At 39.1% G+C, this 26,455-nt stretch overlaps 1 protein-coding gene across 1 annotated transcript in view; it reads left to right on the plus strand.

Moving 5' to 3' along the window:
* The window catches only part of mgat5b (alpha-1,6-mannosylglycoprotein 6-beta-N-acetylglucosaminyltransferase B), a 67,983-nt gene that overhangs the window by 14,321 nt on the left and 27,207 nt on the right, over window positions 1-26,455 (plus strand). The window contains exons 4-9 of the mRNA XM_088008247.1: window positions 3,030-3,174; window positions 6,249-6,358; window positions 10,710-10,783; window positions 12,153-12,320; window positions 13,604-13,768; window positions 18,574-18,743. Coding sequence (XP_087864373.1) covers window positions 3,030-3,174; window positions 6,249-6,358; window positions 10,710-10,783; window positions 12,153-12,320; window positions 13,604-13,768; window positions 18,574-18,743 — 832 coding nt within the window. The remainder of the gene's footprint in view (window positions 1-3,029; window positions 3,175-6,248; window positions 6,359-10,709; window positions 10,784-12,152; window positions 12,321-13,603; window positions 13,769-18,573; window positions 18,744-26,455) is intronic.

The raw sequence follows: 26,455 nt of genomic DNA on the forward strand, positions 1-26,455 counted from the left end.
CAGTTTTTAAGTTGAAGGCTATCGACCAGCAGTACATATCATAACCGCTGCACGTAAGCTCGGCGTGAACGAATCTGCGTTTGAAACGGAGGGCTGCGTCCTTAATAGCAGATTTATTAAGGACGCAGCCTGATAAATCTGCTGTGTCCTTGAGAGGCGGAGATATCAGCGGCTTATGTATGTACGGAGCCCGGTGAGGCTTATATGTACTTTTCCAGTTTTTTGTTTGTTTGTTTTTTAATTGTGTAGACGCGGCTTGTAGTAAGGTGTGCTCTGTAGTCCGGAAAATACGGTAATTACATTTGAGCATTCTGTTCCCCATGGATATGAAGTGGCTTGGTTACAGGAGTGAAATTGAAACGGGAAGGGATAAAATGGCAATGTGTAGCTATGAAATGCATTTGTGAAAAGGGGGATTGACGTGAAATCTGATGCGAGCAAAGGTTTTGACAAAAGTATTTTCAGTAGTCAGATTTTCAGAAACATGCAAACTATCCGAAGTTCCTCCATTGTGTTATCAATCTATTAAAAATTCATCCACTCTGTTAAAAATGTTGCTTTCTCATATTTGATTAACATAAAAGAAAGAGAAGTGGTTCAGACTGGTATGAATAATGCATCATAATGTTTTATTTTATTTCCATAGGGACTAGGTTTTATTTTATGCGTTAGATAAATGCTCATATATCTGATTTAAATTAGCTGTATTGAAAACATTGCATTGTATTCTGCTCCCTTGTTACAAAGCAGAACAGTTCAGAACAGCTGAGTTTTTAAAGAAACATTATTTTAAGCAATCTTTGTGTGTTTTGGAATAACGATCTAAAGTTGCTTTGTGTCTTTTTTCTCCTGACTCTTCGCCAACATATTGATTTAAAAATTTTACTGTCAAATACTCAACATTCTGTATTTTAATGAGTTAGTAGTAGCCTAAATCAGAAAATAAATAGCTGGTTAATGGAAGCAGCAAAGCTAATTAAATCTTTTTCAATTAAATCAATTTGATGAAAAATATTCAGTTTTTTTTTTTATTTATTTTTTTCCCAGAGAGCATTAAATCTCAGAGTCTTTCACATTTTGGTTTAGACTTTATCAGATTACTTCCAAAATGTTTCAGATAATTTATCCCACATGTTCAGCAATTACAGAATAAATGCTAATCTTTCCCATTTTCTTTGATGTCCGTGTGTCACAACCCGAGGACTGTTGCTCGCCGTCGTAGCAACAGAATCGGATGTGTCTTTAATTGTGCTCAGCGCCGCGCTAAGCTCAGTGAACAAAAGGAAATAGGGTCAGAACCTTGACTCACTAATGATGCAGTGAAAGGAACGGCTCTGATGTTATTATTTGTGCCTGCAGGCTTGTTTATGGAGAGAGTGTTTGTATCGAGCATCATTTACTGTAGGTTTACCTCCAGCGTGGTCATTATTAATTTGGGACAGAGAGGATGGAATGTCTCGCATCGTCGGAATAATTTTCAGATTCGTTTGTTTTGCTGGCACATCCGCTCCCAGCGTTTGTGCTGGGTTTGATAATGAGGGAGACGGATAATTGAAAAATTGACTTTTAAAGGTAAACCACGGGAAATTAACATCTGAAGATGATTTGTTTTTTTTTAAAATGCGGACTTATTTTTGTTGTGGTTTGGGAACAAAAGTTATATTAAAATTTGAATAATCAAATCAAAATAATGAGTAAAAATGTCATGTTAATTTTGGGCTTTCAGTGCTTTCAAGACATGCAACAATTTTAGTGTCTAAAACATTTTTAATGGGGGAAAACTTGAGCTAGAAGTTAAAATAAAAACACAGACCATTGTAAAAATTAGGAAAATGTCACTTAAGTTGCAAAACGGTCAACAACCTTTTGGTATCGTTTTAGTTGGAGTATTTGACCTCTCCTCTCCTCTTGGTATATTTGGTTGCTTAAATTTAAATTGATACAATCTTTGTCTTTTTTTTTAATGTTCAAATTGTTATTATGGGTATTTGTGTGTACAATTTTAGGAAAGAGTCATATTTACCAATTTGTCACAAAAAGTGAGGAAACGGTTCAGCGTTGTTGATGCTTCCTTTGTGCGCATGTATATATTTAGAACTTGTAGGACGGACTAATACTTTCTTAGACCTTTATTTCCATAATGTGCTTAAAACTCAACAAAAGACCTTCTGCTGAGATTTATTTAAAACTTTACCTCCTTCTTGCGTTTCTGTTAAATTCAGAGTATAACACTCTCCTTCCCCCATATGCTGCTCTTAATGACGGCTAAGCTCCGAGGGAGATTCTTCAATCACGAAGCTCGACTTTTGTGAATCCAGCTCCCAGTTTCAATTCAGCTTTTTACTCTTCGCTTCTACTTTTGTTTTTGATCAAGCTTGCTTGAGTGATCAGTGTCTTAGTGATATGCCGCTATAGGCATAAAAGCTGGAGTATACGGTCCAACGATGGTTGCCTTTTCACATTTAGGGTTTACATCGATGCATGGCTCCATGTCGATCGATTACCAGATACAGTTACCAGTAACATCTGTGGTTTTCTGATTTTATGTCCTCCCTACCTGTGGCTGCTTTGAGGCAGATGGACGCTCTTGCTGAACCTGCTTCTGGTGGAGATTTCATCCTGTTCACTTTCTCAGGACGTGGGATCAAAGTGAAAAATGAATGCTCCCTGGTGTTTTTACTTCTTTAGATAACTTTTCACAACTTGGCTTTTTATCATATCCTAAAAATTAATTTCATGGAGTTGCATTGTATCTGAACGTGGACTAAATGTATATTACTGTCAATTATACTGGATTTGAATTATACTTTTTTTTTTTTCTCAAAATAAAGGGCCATTGCACACAAATAAACTAAATTGAGCTGAGTTATGAAAAATGTGTGTGCAAAGTATGACTTTCATATACCAAATAGTTGACCCTTTGTTCTGTTATTATGTGGGGGTTTTTTGTGTGTTTTTTTTAATCATCACTTTGAATTGCTTTCTGTGTTATTTGTGTCATTTTTCAGTTTTATTGCATCTTGTTTCAGTTCTCAGTGGCCAGGAATCTCGAGGGGTTTTGAGGAAAATCAGCGACATGCTGGAGATGATTATGAAAAGGATGGATGCCTTGTCAAAGTTGGGGAACGCCACTGACACCCACAGGCTGGATGAACTCAGCTTGGCCTTGGACAGGTGAGGTACAACACACGCTGCCGTTAGCAATAGTAGAATAGGGGTGATTTACTTTTCAACTTACAGTGAAACTGAAAATATCCAAATGTCTTTAAAATGTGAAAACGAATATGTTTAAAGTTAAATCAAAAGGCAAACTTAGTTGGCCTGTTGGTAATTGGAAGACACTTTCTGCTGTGAATAGATCCAGAACTAACGTCCTACCTTGTTTACAAAGTATTGCATAATTTCCAGTCATATATTTGTAGCTTAATGTCTTCCTATAATATTGACAGTCTGGAAAAGCACAAGCACCATCCGACTCTTTGCTGAAGCAACTTTGATCCGGTTGGTTATAAATTACCAGTATTAAAGCAACATCCTGAGCATCATCAATACTAAAAACTGTTTCCACAATGCCAAAAGCAATAAACACAATTAATTCCTAAATGTTTGAAGCAATGGGTCAGGAGGATTTTAAACTCCTACATCCGTTTGCCTTCCTGTAGCCGCAAGCTAATGCAGTTATGCAAACACTAGTGTGTATACAGATGGAAACATCATGTGTAGCTGCAGTTTTCAGTTTTTTGTTTTTTTTTACTTCCTCAAATCCCTAAGAGGTTACAACTGACATTTTTTTTGGCTCTTTGCAGTTTCTTCTTGTGTTGAAAGCTTCTGAAGAGAAGGCTGCTTTTTTTTCCTTCACGTTAGTGATTAGTTTCCCCTCTGAAGGCTTTCACCTTGTTCTTCACAGGCATGAACCTCCTGACACATTAACATAACAAGTAATGTACAAAGAGATATCACGGTAACTGATATGGCAATCTCGGGTAACATTGAGTTTGGTAACTGCTACTGAGTGTGGACTGAAAAATGGCATTACCTCACCTGACCTCAGCCTCTGCTGTTTTTCTATTTTTTTTTAATTTTTTTTTTAAAGTACTTCTCTCCCCACAATGATTTTTACACCCACTGTATAATTTTCTTTGCAGTTTGCCCTGCAGATATCCTCTCAGCCACATACATCTTACAGTTTAATTGGCCTCTCAGGGACTAAACTGGAAATGTTACAGTGACAAAGGCCAAATACCTTTGGTGGGGAAAATAAATCATTGTTTATGGCACAGAGTCGGGTTGATCCGTTAGATTAGAGATGGGAAAACTTTGCTCACTTTAAAAAAAAAAAAAAAAACTAATTAAGATTCTTCTCTGCTCTTCCAAAAGCTGCCCTGTTGAACAGACGTAATCTCCAGTGGAAGACTGCATGGCTGTACAGTTCCACAGTTTATAGCTGGTCATTAACTTGTGCTGACCTGTTGCAATATCAAGTTAGTTGAATGTAAAAAGAGAAATTTAGTTTCGGCTTGATGTCCAGACTGTGTGTGCGTAACACTTGCGCTTTGGGATTGTGCAGTTATGCATTAAATAGCTAGATTCCTATTCATTGTTATACATAAACACAAATGTGCAATGATGATAACACTTCAGCCTAAATGGAAACAGACCTTTATTGCATGTGCGTATGAAGCGTAGCTTCTTTTGTTCTCCAGGGTTTGTGTGGTCAAAGCTGTTTAATGAGGAATCTTCACCAGATCACCTTCATGCACAGGCACTCATAATTTTTTTATTTTTTCATAAAAAATGTAAAATGTTAACAGTGCCCCAAAAGTACAGTTTTCTTCACCAGTGAATATTAGCCTGTTTCAGCACAAGAAGTGGCCGTCATTAACATCCTGTGTTGATGAGCGGAGGTTTGAAATTAAAAATGATTTTTTTGTTTTACATACAGTTGCGTTACGTTACACTAGGGATGCGGAAGCCCTGAAAAAAACACTTTTTTTTTAAAGACCCACTTTTAAAATCTGACCAAAGTTTGTTTTTCTCTTGACTTTAAGTCATTTTCAAGTTTATTTCAAAAAAAGAATAAAAAAATTGAAAAATAATATATTAGATTTTTTTTTTTCCCCCTCTTGAGATATTATATTTTTTCCTAAATGTGAGAATACAAAATGAGTGAGTAAAACTTGACTAGTCTGTTTTCTGTGGAGTATTTTTGACTATAAGAAATTTATTTATTTATTTTTTTCATTTCTACAGGGGGGGAACTCAATGTCTTGTGTTCATTTTTATGATTCAGCAGCAACAGAATACAAAATGAAACAGTTTATTTCCACACACAATTTATGGGTAAATTATTCCATTAGTCTGAGTTTGCACATAGCTGACCAGCTGAATTCCTGCTCCTCCCCAGCTTAGCTTTTATAAAGGCTGCTGCCTCATACTCGCTCCTTCCTCCCTGACTTTAATGTTGCTCCAAAGCAGTGAGTTTTCTAAGATGATCTAGATCTGTATCTTGACTTCAAGACTTCTAATGGTTTCCCAACATTTCTAAAATACAACATGTTTACATAAAAAAAGGCTGTTGACATAAAAGCATAAAAAAGATTTACATTTAGTTTCCCTAAACCCTCGTTTCCCGTTATCTGCTAAAAATCTATCTTGCTCCTACTCACTGACTTACAGCCTGAATAAAATGCTCATATTTCTATTTTTAAATAGCTAAAAAAAAATAAATACCAATTTGGTGTTCATTAATGGTTAAAAAAAAAAAGTCAGGCCTAATCAACCCTTAGTTTTTTCTGCCTTTAAAGATGTTACAGATTATGATTTGAGGTTGGAGTATAAGGCAGCAGCATGAGTCACATTTCAAACCCAAACGTATTCTGTTTGTGCTCTCAGCTTAATTAATCACTTCCTGATTACTATGCCAACAGATTTCAGGCTATAGTGGTCAGGTCAAATTAATTAATATTCGCCTGCAACATATTGTCTTCGGACACATTCCCTCCAACGAACCTCATTAAAAATTTCGCTTTACCCGACTATCTAAATTAACAAATGATCCGCATTTCAAGCGTCAAGTTCTTCATAGCAGGCATTTCCTCGTTTGTTTTGCCCCTTCAGAGCCGAAATACCCGGACACGGATGGACCCCGTAGGCTTTTACTTCAAGAGCGGACAGTAAAGACTGTGTGTGTGTGTGATTTTTAATTCCTCGTGTGCTTTTGTGTGTCCATGTGTGACCTCGTCGATCAGGATTCAGCCGATGGGGCTGGTGGAGCGGATCCAGGCCATAGCCCAGAACATGTCCGACATGGCGCTGCGGGTGGAGCAGATCCTGCAGCGCAGCGTGGCCAACAGCCGAGGTACAGCTTTGAAAACACGCATGGGTGCACATGCTGGAGGACGCAGAGAGAATATCAAACGCAGCTACAACCCGTCTGATAAACACACCTGTCAGTCGGCGGCACATCCACTGTGAATCTGGGCCTGCGCTTTAAGGCCAAGCGATCTCAACCTGAGCGCCTCAATGCATGCTGGTTGATTATACCATCTATGATGGTCATTATTTACTGAGCATCCTCTGTTCGGGCAGCAGTGTTGCTGCCATGTCGCACAGTAAACTGCCTTCTGCAGCACCTTCAGATCCCAAAGACGAACAGCCGTCTTGTTAATCAGGTCCGGGTTATGTCCGTTTTATTAATAGCTCTCATTCCCAGCTACTTTATAGTGCATAAAATAGAAATCAGGCGGCGTGATTGAATTCATGATTTAATTCCCCCCCCCCACCCCCACTTTGTATCCTCACCCTGCACTTGACTGAACACAATTTAACACACAGAGTCATTAAAATGTGTCAGATCATTTCTCTCTCTCTGTGTCTGATGCCATTAAAACAAAACAGGCGGTGAACCTGGCTGCGTTTTTTTTTTCTTTTTTTTTTTTTTTTTTTTGACAAAGAAACGAGGTGGCACTTTTTGCGACGAGAAATCTGTCGTTATCGTGCTAATCAGATGGACCGACTGGCAAGTATTTGTCTGTGATTGCGTCGTCTTAAGGCTTCGTAAGAAGCCGGCGGAGGAGCCGCAACCGCTCCTTAATTAGACGTACTCGCGCTGCGCTTCATGACGAGAAAAAATCGGGGAGAGGAGGCGAGAGGTTAACGCAGAGAGAGGAGGGAAGAATAGGTTTAGTCATCGACAGAAGTAGGGAAAGAGGATGTGAAGAGGTGAATAAGGAGGCAGGAAAGAAGAGAGGAGGTTTTTTTTTTTTTCGGTGAGTCACTCTAATGTGAATTATGTACAGAAAATGATGTGGATTTGGACATCCTTGGTCAATCTGGAAGGGAGCTTGTTATCTGGACTTTTTCTCCAAATTACCTCTGCTTTTCCTCATGGCTCATGATGCATTATTGATGCCAAAAGCAGGAAGTTGTCGCCTGAATTTACCTTCAATTCTTGCAGTGATTAATAATAAACTGGCAAGTTTCTTCCTTTTTTCTTCTTCTTCTTTTTTTTTACCTCCTAAAGGTAAAGGATTCTTGGAAATAATCTTATTCCAGATGAGGAGTTTTAAAAGAGTATGTAACACTCAGAATCTTTCAATATTAATGCAAAATTCTCACAAAAGTATGTCTTTTGTGGATTTATTTTTACTTTTGTTTAAATTTGTATTCTATTTTGAAAAGTGTGCAGTGATCTTGTGTTTCCGCTGGTGGACAGCAATCTGCAAGTTTACCCACAGGTTCTAAATTGGATTTAGGTCTGAGCTTTGACTAGGCCAATCCAATGTGTTTACATGTTTTCCCTTAAAACACCGGGGTGTTGCTTTAGCAGCAAGTTCTGGGTCATTATCCTGTTAGAAAGTGATCCTCCCAGTCTCAGATGACTGACGGACTAAAACGGGTTTTTCTCAAAAATATCCGTGAATTTGGCACCATCCATCCTCCCCTCAATTCAAACCAGTGTCCCAGTCCCTGCTGGTGCTTTTAGGGTGATGAGGGGTGTTGATTTTCTGCCAGAAAGAGTAGTTTTCTTATTGGCTGAAGAGTTCGATTTTGGTCTAATTTGACCAAAAGCACCTTCAGGGTTACCTTTTCTTCTCTGTGCTGTCTCTCTGATTAATGCCCTCCTCACCCGATGTGAAAGTTTTGGTGGGCGGGGCTCTGTTGGCAGATTTGTTGTGGTACAATGTTCTTTCCATTTGATGGTAACAGGATTTAGTGGCGCTCTGGGGGATCGTCAGGGATGCCGACACCCCACACCAAAAACCTGCAGCTGTAGTTGCAGAGGAAAGTCGTTCAATAAATGATCGGCTCTGGAGGCTGAATACAAATGCAAGCCCCACTTTTAACATTTATATTTGTAGAAACTTTTTTTTCGGAACACGGCGCAAATAAGCAACAATTCAGTTCAAAGTGTTTTCCTTCTCGCAAATACACACTAAATGTTGGTCTGTCCCTTAACATACATTGACCTTTGTGAATAAAATTTGAAAAATTAAAAGTTTCATTAGATTTCAATGCTTTTGCAAGTCACTGAAAACCAGTATAACTCTATATAATATCAGTCAACTTATGTGTGTTGTGAATCTTAATACAGACTTCGTATGGACCCTTGACCTTTATTCTGCTATATCACTGTTCAGATACAGAGTCTAAAAGCTGAACGTGATTTATCCCATGTCAATCAATCTTTTTCTGTAGCTTTATTGTTTAAATGAAGCCGAAGAAGCTGCACACTAGCTTGTACTCTCACCAATCTTTCACAAAGGCTCCACTAACGTTCATTCTTTCATTCACTTTTTTATATCTGATCACTTTATGTATTGAAACTGCATAGTTTTTTATTTAGATTTTTTTTTTTTAAAAGTGTGAACAAAAGTCTTTATGTTGGCTTAAAAAAATGTGCATTATGTGAAATTACAGCATTAACTAGCATGAATAAAAGAGATATCCTCAAAGAAGATCAACCAGACAGGAATTAATTTGAACTAAAAGCTCAAGTAGCCAGCAGGGAGTTGACTAAAAGACTCTCAGGCCACTTAAAGTAAAATGTTGTGATGACAAAAAAAAAAGTTTAAACTTTGGGGCAACAATCCCAAACCAGTGAGTGAGTATTGCCTCAAAAACAGGTTCCTAGCATTCTGATGTTGTAATGGCATACTTAAACTGTGTTTTACTGCTCCAGTGGCCTGCAGGCTTGTTGGCTTGGTGGGGAATATGAATGCATGCATAAGGAACAGTCTAAGTTGAGCCAGAAAAAGAAATGAAGAAAAATTACAAAAGTGTACGTAGATCCTAAAAAAAATCTACAAATCAGAAAATGAAATGTAAAAAATCCCAGGTTTGAGTAAAGATTTGCTTTTGTGTTGTAAGATAATATTCTCTGTATTGATGAGAGAGAAAAAAATCAAAGTGGAAATTCATTTTACTGTGATGCTAAAGCATAAAATCTGGAAACTTTTATTGCTCTGCATTTGCCGTCATCGTAAAACGCTGAACAAGAGAGACAAAAATCCATCTTGGTTAATTAGCGTTATTTCGAGTCGAGCAGAAGCTCCTAGAATGAGCCCTGCTTGCTGCCAGGAAAGTGACAGCAGAAAATGCTTCCAAAGAAGAAGACTTTTTTTTTTTTATAGTTACATTTTCTCATCAACACAGTTGTCAAAACAACATTTCCATTTCGTGGTCACCGTCCTGTCTCGACATGACCTGAAATGCCACTCATCATAAAACCTGTGGCGAAGAAGCGTCATCTAAATCTTAGATTTTGCACCAACATTTGAAAATGTCACTTTCAGATAAATCAGTTGCAGTGGAAAAGATTCTGATAGACTTCACCAACAACTAAGTTAAGGTTGACAATATTCATGACATGCTAGCATAGCAAAGACTTTATCTTATAGACTTGGGTGACCCTGATTCAACTCTTTAGATTGCATGCTGCAAATTCATACAAAACGTACATATATAGTTTATTTAGGCAAAATTCAGCATTAATTTATTTTTTTTTCTGGCTGACATCATAGCTGCTGTCAGTGACAATCGTCAGAGATTACCGATCTTCCTTGAGTTTCGTACTTGAGGTTTTATGATTAAAAGAAGTTCTCACTATGCTCAGGATAAGAGCTTCAATATAATAACACTGAATGAAGCTGTGGATATAACACTGATCTGCATTGAAATGACAGTAAATTGAATCACAACAGACTTTTATTTTATTAGACTTAAGTGAAAAATGCCCCGAAGTAAATACAGTAGGGATTTGAAAATATGCAATTTTATTGAATTGCAATAATTTGAATTAATTTGTGGTCATTTGATGTAAAATATACATCGAGTGAAATCGGCACGCTCTGTGACAATATAAGCAAGAACCTGAAGCAATTTCAAGCTCCTTGTCCTCAGTTGTGATGAAATTGGAAAGACGCATGGACAAATACCTTCTGGATAGAAGTTTGTTTTATGGTCAGAGGAGATAAAGATGGAGCTATTTGACCAGAATCACAAAGTATCTTTGGAGGACATTTATCTCAACCCCACATCAGAAATGATAAAGCAGGTAAAATGAAAAGTTTTGAATTGCCCATGAAGTTAACCCTTTTAAAAATGAATGAACTATGCATAAAAGTCGGGTTTCCCTAATTCTCTTTTTTAAAGATCATTAAAGCAGTGAAGCATGGGAAATCCTTAAGTCTGCGTGTTTATCTTTACAGGTAAAGATGGAGTCTTTGGCTCCTGTGAAACTCCCAAGGATCCCCATTACCCAGACTGCACCAGCAAGATGGATGTAAGCCTTCATGTTTTACTCACCTGCAGCATTTCACACAACGAGCACTCGTCCCACACCGACTCACCTTGCTGCAACATAAATTCTTAAAAATGGCCGAATGCTTAATGATACTGCAAAACTGACATGTCTGACAAGTCTGTTTGACAGCAAGAAAAGGAAGGAAAATAAAGCTTCATGGACAGACACATTGTTAACTTATCATTCAATGTCCTCAGTGTTTATTAGCAGCTGATAGAGATGCATAAAAAGACATAGATTACATCTTTTATTGTAGTAACAGTCACACTGAAAAACATTGTTTTTTTTTTCAGGTTGTTTGTAAGAGTTCTACTTTTTTTTTTCTTTTAAGTTTTATTTGTTGCTCTGTCTTTAAATGCATCCAGGTTTAGGTTAGCAGCTACTTTATTGTAGTAATTTTCTGCCTTACTCAAAGGGCTGTCGTCTTGTCTTCCTCATTTTGAAGAGTGACCAGGAGACTGCTGTGTTACTCTGCACTGCACGTATTTCAGATGATGAAATAGAAACACTGCAGAAGAGGAACACTGTCAGGAGCAAACATGCTCAGCTATAGGATACCTTCATAAATATTTCTTTTAGACGTACCTGTCTGAAAGCATGTGACAACTTTCCCAATGTGAGATGGATAAGATGTTGACTTATTATAAAAGCTAACATTTACTATACAGGTTCATCGTAGTAAATCAAGAGTTTTATTGAAAAGTTGAATTATTTCAGTAATTCAATTACAAAAAAGGAAACATGGCATATAAAGATAGTTCAGAAATATGTCTGTTAATTTAAATGATGATGACTTCCAGCTAATAAAACACCCAAATCATTTTTCTCAAAATATTTTACATTAGAGCTGTAAAAATAAAAAATTGCACACAGAAATGTGGGTCTACTGAAAGGTACCTCTGTGTACTGGAGAGTGTGTGCAATCAATTCTTGCTTGGCACCTATTTTGCATAAATTACTGCATCAGTGCAGTGTGGGATGGAGACCCTCAGCCTCTGGCACTGCTGAGTTGTTGAGTTGGCCTACGATGCTTTAGCAGCGAACCTTTGATCATCTGCGTTGTTTTCTCTGATGTCTCGCAGCTTTTTCTCGACAATCACGCATAGATTCTCTATGAAGTTTAGCTCTGGCTAAGGTTTTCCTGGGCAATTAAGTGCAGCGGTGGTCATGCCTGGTAGAGTGTTGTACTTTTTCTGGACTTGATAAAGCACATTAAGTCGACACCAGTGGATAATGCGACTGTGGCTCTTTGGATAGAGTAGTCGTCTTGCGATCGGAAGGTTGTAGGCTCGATTCCTCCTGGTTCGATTTTACATCCTTGAGACAAATAACTATCGTCCCTTTCCAGTGGATGCGTGCTCGTTGGACCTCGGACCCCTGCTACGCGTTTTATGGCGTCGACGGCTCCGACTGCTCCTTCCTCATCTACTTAAGCGAGGTGGAGTGGTTCTGTCCCCCGCTGCCCTGGAGGAACCAAACTGCGACACCTACTCTGAAGCCTCTTCCCAAAAGACAGGTACCGAAAAAAAGAATAAACTTCTAGATCATTAGTTTTATTTCCGCAATAAGACAGCTGGCTGGACGGGAGAAACAAGCAGACCGACGGGCGTCATTTAAATTGGAAGCATTCGCCTGCTAATGCAAACACATTTGTTCAGTCCCTGGAAAGAACAAATTAACAGTTGCTACCTCTTTACATGAAGTCTGGCTCCACAGATGAGCTAAAGAACATTAGCAGTTTGTTTCCGAGCAAATTAGAAGGAGATCTGTGGAAAAGGAATTATAAGAGTATATAATTATAAGAAAAAAAAACAATCTGTTGGTGGATAGGAAACTACAGGCAGATGTCTCTGCCGAGGTAACACATGTTACTTTGTATTCACCAAATGCTAAGTGCATTTTTGAAAACTTGAAAATATTCACAATATGCCACAGGATGATTTGTTTAATCCGACACTAGACAGTGCAGGAAGGCAGCTGTTTTTCCTCATAGATACCTGGCTGTCACCTCCAGTTTTCACCATCAGCTGATTTTCTGTCTCGTTTAATCACCGTATTTTCTGCATCAACAACATGATGCTCTGACCCGACACCGTCACTCCGCGAGGGCCTCCCCAGCTCTCACCTCCGTCTCCTCCTCCTTGTTTTCCCCCCTCAGCATTGCGTTCAGCTGCCACGTTGGGAACTGATGTTAATTCCCCTTGAAGCTCCTCTTTCTGCTCTAATTGCTGGCCTGCTTCCTCAGGGATAAATCCCAAAGGTTTTCCTTAAGGTGTTCCACGTCTTACTGAGCCGCACACAAGGCGCTCTTGGGAGCGATGGAAAAACATCTGTGACGGCAGCGTACAATGCCTTCGCAAGAATTTACATTTCCTAATAAAGAACGCGCTTTTGGCACCCGTTAGAGGAAATGTTTTCCCTTCACATGGAGATGTTGTGCTGCGATGCAGGACTGACACAAAGGGGGGACATGTGGACAGGCTATTTATGAGGTAAAACCTGGGATTCCCTCAGGCTTCCAGCTGGAAAAGCCTTCCCCCAGGGTACAAGCACATAACACAATTTGACATGCTGTCTGCACTGCTGGAGTTTTAACCGCCTCCAATAAAAGAAAACGTCTCTCTCAAAGAGAACAGACTCATCCTGTCACTTCTGTCTTTTCGCGTCCGTTCTGTTCTGCTTTGGGCGTACAGTCTTAAGGCTCCAGCTTTACACAGACGGACGTCTTTAAATTTTACACACCAACTTTTCACAGGAGCGTCTCTGCGCTCACATTGTTCTTCCTGCTCCTTCATCCAGGCTGTTTTCCAGTCCGACATCGGCAGTCTGCTGGAGCAGGTGGGAACCGGAAAGGAGTCCCTGAGCTTCATGAGGAGACGCATACGCAGGCTGTCGGCGCAGTGGGCCTCCGCCGCCCGGCGGCTGGATGAGAAACTCCGCAGCCTCTGGAGAGAGCAGAAAAGGGTAAACGGGGGGATTTTCTCTCACATACACACACACACACACACACACAGAGGTTTATTTATTTTTTTGTGCAGACACTATCGGATCAAAGTGTGAAATTCTTTTCAAGGTGGCTCAGGTGGAAGACTTTCTGAATTCATATGAGGGATTTTCCTAGGAGCCAATTTGAAAATAGCTGGACGCACATCTGCTGCGGTCTCGCTCCTGTTAGGAAAATCTTTGCTTATTTTTTTTGCTCCATTTTTATGAGAAAGATCAGGATGACCTTTGATGATGCGAAGAGATTTCCAGATGACCTTTTTCAGAGGAGAAACCACAAAACCAACTGCTGAGCGGACAAATAAGTAAAGAATTGTTTGCTGTGGAGCTTCCTGTGCCCTGCATTAATACGGTTTTATTATTATTTGTTAATATAGCTACGTTACAAACCGAAACATTAATGTGTTTTATTACAATTTTGTGTAATAGATGAGCACAAAATAGTGCATTACTGTCAAATAGAGGGAAAATACAGTCTTCAATGTTAATTTTTACATAAATATCTGAAAAGTGTGGCTTGCATTCATATTTAACCCCACTGACTCCTCTGACTAAAACCTAATTGAACCAGTTTTCTTCGTTCTTTGTTGGACAATGTTAATGTCTGACATGTTTTTGTAAACACTTTGATGTTTAGCAGAAACGTAACACTGGACATCATGATGAAAACATATCATCCCCATGGCGACGGCAGCATGCTGAGGCGATGTTCTTTGTCCAGTTAATAATGGGATGGATAAAAGCAGGGAGGTCAAGGAAAACAACCTGTTGGAGGTTGCAAAAGATTTCACACGGAGGTGCGACGACGACCTTCGACATTCAGTCAGAGCTATGCTGGAATAGATTAAATCAAAGTATTTTTCTGTGATGGAGTGGCACAGTAAAAGTCCTGGATTAGATTTTGAGGTTAAATGCAAATACATGCCGAAAACATTTAAGATTTTAATTATTAAAAGAAAAAATAGTGAAAAACACGTGCTCTTTCTCGTCCCCTTCACAATTAGTCATTATGTTACATTGGCCTGGTTTTATTCACTCTGATCACTCTCACAGCTGCCGTTATTATATTTTTGTGCGTCAAGTGATGGAGGTGCTGCTCCTCTACCAAATGCTTTCGATCTTCTGCCTCTGAAAGGAAACAGCGCTTCATAAATATCTTTCAAAAAGACAAAAATATTTTCATTTTTTAATTATTTTCTTATATGAATTGATGAGAAATTATTAGTTCTTGCTTTGTTGCCAGATTTCTCACTTTCTTTTCTTTAGTTTTCCTACAACTCTTGAAGTCTATTTGGTGATTCAACAGAGGAGAACAAAAGTCTCTCTCATTACATGTTTTTGGATGAGACACGTACGAGGAAACCAGACGGTCCTTTAATGCCCTTACGCCCTGAAGCTGCTGAGTTCCCCGAACAGTATGACATTTTCTTGGACTAACATTTTCCTCCCTTATCTACGGCCGCCTGGAGTGAATCACACAATGCTGAGTTAAAAGCGTAAAAAGATGATGACAGACAGGAGCCTCTCGCAGACGTTCGTCGGCTTTCACCGCTGACATTTACAGGGAAATTTCCACCGAGTTTCTAAGAAAGCCTCACCTGGAGGCACGCGTGTCTGGGGCAAAAAAAAAGTGGCCGTGACATTGGATGTTTTCCTCGTGTTTGTGTTTCAACTTTCGCGTGGTTGAAATTGTTCTTAAGGAATCAACCCTGCGTAAAATTTTACCCCAGATCTACTGTTACAGCTTTGTTTCTTGTAATGATTTGTTCGACAGAAGTAGTTACTGTCCATCAGCAGAACCTTGCAGGCGTTGCCGCCATTGCTCCGACACTGAGCTTTGCAACGGGAACAGAAATGAGTAGATTTGTGTGGTGTAGAGATGTTTTAGAGAACATCTCGGCCCCCGTCTGTCTGTTTATCATCTTTATGCTCCGGTTTGCTGCTGTTAGGATCTGGACAGCCAGTACTTCACTGAGCAGCCCGTATTTACCGCTTACTCTCTCTGCTGAGTCATATGACTTGACTTGATTATAAGTGATCATGTTCCTGTGGTGAGAGGCTGATGTCTGGAAGAACAAATCACCTGCCTCTGTCTACGCTGGCAAAATGTTCATTATCTGCTCTACGATGTTTTCCAAAAGCAGAAGTCCTAAAGGAAGACATTTTTCCTTGATTTCTCGTTAATGCCAGGTTCGCTTTGCAATGAGCGAAACGGCTCACATAACCGAGACGGACATCCAGCTTTGAGTCTTATTAGACTCCCTGGAAACTCCTCCATCTCCAGTCAAGCAATTGTAAATGCTCTAAGTTTTATAGCATACAATCAAAACAAATGTTAACCTTGGAAAAGTGCTGCACGTACATCTGTGTGCAGCTTTAGTAACTTTTTTTTTTTCTGGTCAGCTGCAGCTCATTAAACACATCATAAACATGGCTGTAAACATCACAGCCATGTTTATACCGAGATCTACATCTATCTACGCTGTGAAATACGCCAGTCCAACATGGACACACACTTTATCTGTCATCATTAGCTTCCTCCTACCATAGATCACTTTGCTTCCTGTGTGCATTGAAAGATGTTTAAAATAACAGAACTTGTGAACGTAATCCTTTAAATTCTGTATAAAAACTTTCACATTTTTTGTCTTTTATTGGTTAGGCTGGATCTGAAGTAAGATGTCAATAGTTATTTATTTATTGTTAAAATTATAACAGCAACACTCAGAGTAGTTTTTGCTTTTCAATATGCTAAAAACTCCATTTTTAGCATATTGAAATATTAAACTTACTTGTCAGAACATGATTGGAAACCAGGTATTTACATACGGCATGAAATCTGGTGATTTGTGCCACGACTCAGGTGTTTTATTATTTCCACGTAATGTTTTTTCCTCATGATACCTTGCACAGTGTAAAAAACACCAGTCCAACCAAAAGCAAAATACTCTAACCACATGATGCTTTCAACCCTCAGTGTATTATAAGCCTGGCGGGTCACCAGGCTTTACTTGTGCCCCACACCAGGCTTAGCATTGCTTATTTATTTTCTTTCTGTGAAAATGTTTGCATTTTTTAAGACTTTATAGTTGTTGTTCTGATGTTAATCTTCCAATAACGCATAATTATCAAATGATATTTTAAAATTTCCTGTCAACTTTAAACATTTTTTAACTCAAAAACACGAATAAGTTTTCTGGGGGAAATCTTGGGGATGGTGTCTTTAATCTGGCAAGCTTCCTTTTGTTGGATGTGCATGTCAACAGATCGTTTAACTTCAGTAATAAGTGACTTCCTCCCTCCCAATGTATCCATATGATTTGGCTCAAAGACCCATTTCCTTTCAGAAGACTGCTACTTGCTTAAACTTTGCGCTTTTATGATCAGAGCAACAATTCAAAAGCATTAAACAACAGAAACTGAGCCAAAGAAGAAAGCACTAGGAGCCAAGTCAATCTTACACACAGTGATGAGGATTTCCATAAAACCTTGCCAAGTTTATGTAACCTAAACTACTCACCCAACATTTTTCATTGCCCCTACCACTAACCTCTTCAGTAGTTATCGCTCCTTGTCAAAAAAAAAAAAAGTGTGAATAATCTTCGAATAATTCATACTCAATTGGCATAAAACTAGACTTTGAAGTTCTCTAATGCTGATCTTTGAAGATTATTCCTTTACATACGTGAAAATCATTTGACAAAAATAATTATCAGTATAAATGTTTTATTAACATTAAATTTAATGAATTCATTTGGACCATTTAAGAAAAATCTGAAGAGCTGAAGTTTATATTGCTTAGACAGTGTGATAAATATTTCCGGGTATGTTTGTGGGACAATATAAAAAAAAATGTAGAGGAGGCTCTTCTTGCCAACGAATGGAGAAATAAAATTGGCAAATATCACTTTGGATGATGAAAACCAGTTCAGAGAGCGGCCACGTTTTATTTTTCCCCGTTTGTGTTTTGCACTGTTGTGGCAGTGACTAATGCTGAGAGATTTTCAAGATTTATTGAACTTCATATCCAAACTGAAAGGGAACATTCCCCTGTGACTGTTTACTAAAGTTTATCTGAGACAAATGTGTGACTGTGGAGTAAAAAAAAAAAAGGTGCCAACATCTGTTAAAAGTCTAATTTCATTAAATATTTAACAAGCAGGGAATTGCATCCTTCCCCATCAGCAATTAAACTGCTCATGTATCACTGTGTGAAGAAATTAGCGCTCCACAGGTCAATTTTTATTTCAGACTCATGGAGAGTTGATCTTGTTTTCTTGGAGTTGGAGTAGGAAAAAACTAATCAGTCTGCGTTTTTTTCCCCACTTCTCTGAGAGTCACAATTAAATTAAAACGTGACCAGTGAGTCGTGTTTGATTTCTTAATTCTGATTGACTCTAATCTGGTCCAGTGTCAGTAAACAGAGAAAATAAACTGTAAAACTGCGAGGATGGCTGTTTTTTTTTTTGTTTGTTTTTTTTCTGTCTCGGAAAATGGAGGAGTCAGGAAAACTCTTCAGTTTGATTAACGTATTTTCCAGGTATGGACAGCCGTCCATACCTGGAAAATACGAATATGAGTCATTAAAGGATATTCGTATTATTAGAACTTGTCCATACATGTATCTACTCCTCTGTCAATCAAATGTAGTTATTTTTCTTACCTCAAAAATTGATTAAAATGTTGATTGGACCTGAAAAAATAAGAAATTGTGATCGGCGCGAACTCAATTTTTAGTAGCTTTCTTTCTTTTTCTTTTTCTTCAGATTTTAGTCCATGTGGGCTTTCTGACCGAGGAGTCTGGAGACGTTTTCAGTCCCAAGGTGCTGAAGGGCGGCCCTCTGGGTGAGATGGTGCAATGGGCCGACATTCTCACCGCTCTCCACGTGCTTGGACACGATGTCAAGATCTCCGTTTCCCTCAAAGAGCTGCACGGGTGAGCTCAATCGTTACCGTCGTATTTGTTGTGAAATTGCTCTGCTTTTAAAAGGTAGATTCATCAACGGTTTTCACTCCTTCTTGGGGGGGGGGGCAAACTGGAGATCTCTACCTCGCACACGCTTTGTTTTTTATTATTATTTTGGCTGCAGATCTTGTTAAATTCTCCCTCTGAAGAAAGCTGGTTAAGCCTAAAGGCTTCTCTTCTGCTCCTCCTTCTCGCGTTCGCCAAAGTCAGATCAGCGGAATCAGATTTAGTATTTATATTATAAAAATGGCTATTTTCCTGTCGCGCTGCGGGAGGCGAGAAAGACGAGTCTCGGTGCTGCCTCGGATGACCAGAGCTAGTAACGTGTCCCGGTTATTGAGCGCTTCGCCCAACGCTGTGGCCAGGAAACGCGTGTGTTGATGAGTTAGTGCCGCCCTCCGATCTTAGATTTCAGGCCGTGAAGAAAAGCGGCTCTGATCGGCTGGTTCCAGGGAGACCGGTGAGGTGGGGAAGACTCTGCAGGAAAAGCTTCTGCTGGCCGCGCCATTATTTATCCACTAATTGGTGTCGCGGTGTATTGAACCCCAACGGCCTGTCTCTGTTGGGAAAAGCAGCTGATTTTTCTTTTCTTTCTTTTTTTTTTAGAAAACCAAACAAGTTTGAAGGCCAGAACTTATTTTAACTGCTTCCTTTTTAGTGTGTGCACAGGCAGAAATACTTCATTGTTAGTGGTTTTTGTTACGGAGGTGTGGCAGGATAACATTCACGCTAATATTGGATTGTACTCAGCACCAAATGAAACATTCACCCTTTGAGCAAATCTAACAGATGGTGGTAACTAATAGAAAATGATTTTTTTTTTTTTTTTTTTTTACAGGCTCTGACCACCACTCTGTATCAAAAATGCAACCCAGTACACACATGCCTATTTATTTCCAGCCAGTTAATGACAGGCGCCAAACAACTATAAATCTGATTTCTGCGGCTATTAATGGGCAGGGGAAGAAAACATTTCTCGCCGTCTCTACTCTTACTCTCCTACACGCTATTAAATTGACAGATCGTTATGTGGGTTGTGCTCCCACAGAATCCCCTCAGGCTTGTGTCTATTTACATTTTCAACCCTTCGCCTTTCCGCTCAAGCTTTGAAAAGGAGCTTAATATCACTGGACAGGCTGCTGAGGTAGACAGAACCATTGATAAGGGCAGCGGCCTTTCTCATAAACAGATTGTCCACGCTGGGAATTTATTTACAGTCGTGTCGAGCTGTTGCGCTGCATAACACGCAGTAATTGCCTCTGATTGGCAACGTTCAGCCACCGAGGCGTTTCCACTTAGAGGCGTCTCCGGCTGGCGTCTTCTCTTTGGTTTCCTGCTAGGACAAGACGGTTATCTGTGCATCTTGAGAGGCAATTGTTACTTCTGTGTGAAAAGAGTTTGTTTGCTGGCTGTGCAACAATCCACATGTAGGTTTTTTGGAAAAAAAAAAAAATGTATATATTTCTAAGATTTGGCGTCAAGACAGTGGAAAACCATCTACAGCTTCGAAGAGCCGCCCAGCTCTTGGTACTGGAGACTTTTGAAAAAATGCCTGGTCGTTCAATCGTTAAAACATGTTTTCTGTTTTACAGATTTCTTCTGGTTTTTGTAACATTAAATATTAATATTTCAGATTATGAAATATGATATAATTAATTTAAAAAATGCACTAACCTGCCTCTATGTGAAAAAGAAGCCACCACCTGATACAAAATAGTGTTTTTTAAAATTCCAGTGGAGGAATATTTGCACAATTTTCTTTGCCTCCTAGTTAACTAGTCTTAATTCGCCGATATTGGAGAGTTACTTGTGTGACGTTGAACCACATCATCTCATTCAGATTTAAATCCAGACTTTAACTTGGCCTCCATACTTATGGAGGTGAAGACGGAGAGCTCGTTGCCAGTCTCTCTCCTTCAGGATTCGCTGGTAGCTGAACTCACTGATGATCATTTACAGCAAGCTGTACAAGTCCTCAAGCAGCAAACCTGCATCACTCTTCCACCACCAGATTTGACTGCCAGTACAATGTTCTCTCTGCTCTCTGCTTGTGCCACTTCACTTCACTGCAACATTTGATGCGGTGGATCGCAGAGTTTTACTCATGATGCTGAACGACTTGCAGATATTTCCTGTTTTTTTTTTTTTTTTTTTAAAGGAGTTTCTCCTTCAAAAAATATCCTCTACTGACTTTCTGCTAACAGCTATTAAAAAGATGAGGTTTAATATCTTATAAGATTAAAATATTTAAAAGCAAAAGATACACAAATGTGAGCTAGAGGAATGTTTCATACATCTTAAAAGGTTTAAGCCTACTCAGAACATAAATCCCAATTTATTCAACGGGACTGTTTGTTTTGTTTAGATTTTACATTTATGATTTACAGTTTTTTTTCTTTTAAAGCACTTAAGTTTGTTAGCATATCAACTTTGATACGTCTGACTCACATTTATCTCCCAGTAAAACAGAAAAAGTGATACTATCCTCACCTGACAAATGCTCTTACATTATTAGCCAAACATGCGTCACTCTGTACATCCACTGAGTCCAGTGTTTTCATTCCAACCTAATACTGGATTCTTAAATCCATCTCACCATCTTGTCCTGAAACTCAAACATTTTTGCTCCATTCAGTGAAGTAGAAACAATTTATTTATGGATTTGTTTAATGTTATCACAAAAGACACGACTAAAGCATGTGCAAGCCATCGAAAATGCTGCAAAATGCCGGTTGGTAAAATATTCTCATGTAGCTGTTTTATATGTATTAGCCTGGCTTCCTGTGGCGTTCAGCGTTCATTTTAAAATAGTAGTGCTTGGATTTAAAGCGGCGAATGGTTTGGCACAAGAATTTCAGTCTAATCCTCTGACTAAAGACTCAGTTTTCTCTCTTTTCATTTCCTACATATTAGTCATTCCCCATACAAAGCTGAAAATTAAAGGATATCGAGCTTTTCAGGTTGTGACCTCGGGGGGTGGAACAACATGTCTCCGCAGATGCATTTGGTTGAATCACTAGTTTCTTTTAAATATCACTTCTGTTTGTCCAGGCACTTGGCAAGCATTATACTAGCATTAACACTTATCTGCTTTGATTTCATAATATTTTATTTATTTATTTATTATGATTTTCAAGCTTTACTAGCTTGTCTCCTCCTGCCTTTATGCTCTTTTGTACAGTGGTTTATATTTTTATGATCTTCATATGTGGTACAGCACTTTGTGGATGCGTCTGTGAAAATTGCTTTATAAATGAATTATTCATGCATTTATTCATTGCTAGAACAAAAAAAATATGTAAAGGGGAAGAAATCAGATTTTAGAGCTGCATAAACGTATTTAAGTGACTGCTAATGGTGATTAAAATGATCTGGCAAATCGTTGGGCAGCCATTTGGATTCAGGTGTTTACAGCTACTCTGTTTTGTGGTTGCCACTAAATAAATCTTGTATTAATTGGTACAATGTGCTTTTCAGTGCTTTGTGGATAATTTTGTCTCACTGTATTTTCCCAGACAAGAAAACTCTATGAAAAATGGCTTCAACTTTTTTTTCTTAATACGTCTCAATTATTATTTTTTCATCTTATTTTTCATTAGTCATTTATAGATCGCAGAAAAATGCGTCGCATTCTCAGATCTTTTAGCCTACTTTGTAGCGACAACTTCTGTTTAGTTAAATTCTTGATGCTACAGTGATACGACCTTGATGTGCATCATGAAAAAAATCGAGTTCATGCAGTTAATCACAGTTAATCATCTAATTTAAACGTCGATGGCATTGGCAACTTTGTTCCACGATTAATTAAACCATAATTTGGAAAGTGCTCTTTGTATTGACTCAGGTTATCTTTGTCTGATTAAAAATAGAGGAAATCTGTAGAGAATACTTTTTTATAGCACTGTATTTTTTTTATTCTATTGTAAAATTGGACTTTCCGTACCTTCGGACCGTTACTTTCGCCATCGCTCGCAGCACTTCTGGTATAGTATGCGGCGCTCGTTGAACTTTTCAGGCTCTCAAACATAAAGATCTAAAATTTGTATTATTTTGTGAAGAATCAACGAGTGGGACACAATTGTGAGGTGGAACGACATTTATTGGATATTTTAAACTTTTTTTAATGAATAAAAAACTGGTTAACACTTTATTTGAAGGGGTGTGCATAAGACTGACATGACACTGTCAAAAACATGACATAACACCTGTCATGAACATAAAAAAGTCTTTATGAATGTTTATGACAGTTGTCATGAAGTGTCATTCGATAAGTAATGACACTTTTAATGTAAAGTTGCATTAAAAGTCCATTAAAATTGCCAACTTTGCATGATTTTGTAAATAATGACAATTTAATGCAAAGTTGGCGTTTTTAATGGACTTTTAATGCAACTTTTAGAGTAACTTTGCATTAAAAGTGTCATTATTTACTGAATGACACTTCATGACAACTGTCATAAACATTCATAAAGACTTTATGTTCATGACAGTGTCATGTCAGTATTATGCACACCCCTTCAAATAAAGTGTTATCAAAAACTGCAAGTGGGGCGTGCAATATTATCCGGCCCCCTTGCGTTGATACTTTGTGGCGCTGGCTTTTGCTGCAGTCACAGCTGCTAGTCGCTTGTTGTTTGTCTCTGTCAGTTTTCCACATCAAGAGTCTGAAATTCTTGCCCATTCTTCCTTAAAACAGCCGGAGCTCAGTGAGGTTGGACGGAGAGCGCTTGTGAACAGCGGTTTTCAGCTCTTTCCATAGATTCTCGACTGGATTCAGGTCTGGGCTTTGACTTGGCCATTCTGGATACGTTTATTTGTGAACCATTCCATTGTAGATTTTGCTTTCATGTTTGGGATCATTGTCTTGTTGGAAGATGAATCTCCGTCCCAGTCTCAGGTCTTTTGCAGACTCCAACAGATTTTCAAAGTGGCAAAAGGTTGGAAAGTTCAAGGGGGCCAAATGTTTTCGCAAGGCACTGCAGGCGTTCCCTAGTTCCAGGTCGTAACGTTAAATTTAAAAACAAAGCTCCGGTGTTTGTTTAAAAACGTAGCCGTTTCATATGCAGGCCTCTCTTGCAAGTCGTCGAGTCGTTGAGAAGAATGGCAATTTATGAGTAAACCAGTGGCAGCAGACGGGGACGATAAGCACACTTTTGGTTCCCGTTATGGATTTATTGGAATCGATGTCAAGAATGAAGTGGCCTTGAAAAGATTCGTCATTTACGCCGACACTCGCGGCGCACTCAGGAGTCCGGAGCGGAGGGCGGCGGGGCGGGTAGCGGCTGTTTACAGAGGGACAAAGACACCTGTCACTTCCGCTGGGGGATCTCCTCCTCATCTTCTTCTTTTCCGAGCAGCACAGGTAATTAGCCTGCAACAGAGCGTGGCGAGACGCCGCCTCAAAAGTGTATAACCGGAGGAGGGAAATGAAAAAGAGCAGGGAGACAGCTGCTGCATAGCGACGTGGATTTCTATGGGGGAAAGCAGAGAAGTGTTGTAAGCACAGTTTCACGCAATAGGTGCTGTCGTCCATAAATAATCTGGAGAAAAAAAAAACAAAACAATATTTCCATTCTCTTCCACACACACTCGCTGTCCTCCGCTGCAGTGAAAGTTGCTGCCACCTCTCTCGCAGTGTGACTCCACACTCCACTCAGACTCCCCCTTCTTCTTCTTCTGCTTTTTTTTTTTTTTTTTTTTCCCCTGAGCCTGAAATTCATTTTGACATGTTGTTGTTGCTTCGCATCACCCTCCTCTCTCTCATGTGCTCTGGGTTTCGCATGCAGAGTGGGAATCTGACTTACATGAGCTGTTTGCAGACTTCTGTCACATTTGCGTCTGGTGAGGGTCTCCATGGTGCGCCTCATCTCTAAACCGGCAGGTAAGGCGGGCCTCAAATTTGCCATCGCAGTCCAGTGGAAATTATTTGAAACCAGTCAGATCGAGGCTGAAATTTCCCGTCGCCTCGTCTTGAACGCTGAAGGTGACGGCAGGCATGCAAAGCCATTGTGATTTGTACAACCGTTTTCCCCTTTTGGCCCTTTCGACGATCCCTTTTACACGTCTGGTCTCAAGTTGTGGTTCTCTGTAAGAGCTGATGCACTTGAAGCCCGCAGCCTTTTGATTGATGTTTCTGTGGTTCGAGATGAAATGTAGAACGGCGGCCTTGTTAAAGGCTCGATCATCAGAGTGAGCAGCAAGGAGAAGTTTGGATTCACTTTTGAATTTTGGGATAAACGTTTCTTTATCCCAAAATTCTGTTGTTCTACTGACGTTTGGTTACCGTGGAGCTCTTATGTCCTGAAATATAACTTGTTTATTTTTGATATACACACCTCCCCTGACTGATATTGGGCATTAGGCATTCAATATTGTTCTGATGTTGCAGCACCTCACAAAAGTAATCACTTCCTTTGAACGTTTTTCAGATTTTGCCACTATACACCCACACATGTATGAATAGTGGGACTTTGATATTGAGCCCCCCTCTTACATAATACCATTAAAAAAAAAAATATATATATATATATATATATATATATATATATATATATATATATATATATATATATATATATATATATATATATATATATATATATATATTAGAGGTGTGCCGATCGATTGGTCACCGATCATAATCGGGCCGATTTTCGTGAAAAAGTGCATGATCGGTGATCGGCGATCATTGGCTCTTGTTGCCGATACCGATCATCTCATTTCGCAGCCTGCCTGTGCAGCTGGTCTCCTCTTTCCTTCACACTGCGCAAACGCGCAGCAACAAATCCTAAGCGATGTGTAACTATAACGCACTGAGTAAATGGGGAAGTTTGCATGTTGCGGCGGAAAATTGAAGCAGTCAAAATGCATCAACACAACGAAGCTAATACGACATAAAAACAATGCCATACTTGACGGAGTTTGGCTACATCGAGGCTCACTGCAGTAAAAAAGACATATGGAGGACCAGATAGCAGGTAAAGCAGCGCACAGCTACAAACACTCACCCGGATTAGCATGACGGTCAGAAAGCTAAACAAATAAACCGCAAAATTATTAAAGTCTTCGAGCTGCGATGTAAGACGCTGGTTCTGCTCTCCTGTTGAACCGCTGCTACGCTACAGGTAGTAATATTTGACAGACGGAGCTTCGCTTCTGCTCCACCCGGTAGTGACTCTCACACCGAATCTCTGCTTAAAGCTGCAGCATCTAACTTAAAAAATAAATTTTACATATGTTTTAAAACTTTCGCTGTCCTAACATGAGACAGATAATCTCTAAAAAAATAATCGATCTCCTCCCTGTCCTGCATAATTACTCCGCTCAGTCAGAAACAGCCAATCAGAGCTAGCAGTAATCAGCTAGCCGCCATGCTAACAGGAAGTTTTCATTCAGTAACTCTGAATTGTTTATTGTAATGGATCCTGTTTTTGCCTTTGAATGTTAAGTTTTATACTTGAACTTCTTGGCAATGTTGAGAGGTTTTATTTTGGCTCTTTGCATTATTTAGCCTCTTCAGAGCCTTCATATGTTATCAGTCTGTTAAAGATAGTATTACTGATAGCAGTACAATTTGCACAAAGCCTGTTTTGTTTAGTTTTCTTCTTGAAAAAAGTTATTAAAAACAAGTTTTTGTCTAAATTAAGGTGAATTCATGGTTCCTTTTTCCACATACTGTAACC

The sequence above is a fragment of the Poecilia mexicana genome, unplaced genomic scaffold, assembly GCF_051168715.1.
Source record: "Poecilia mexicana isolate PSO_F unplaced genomic scaffold, ASM5116871v1 scaffold_8, whole genome shotgun sequence".
NCBI lineage: Eukaryota > Metazoa > Chordata > Actinopteri > Cyprinodontiformes > Poeciliidae > Poecilia > Poecilia mexicana.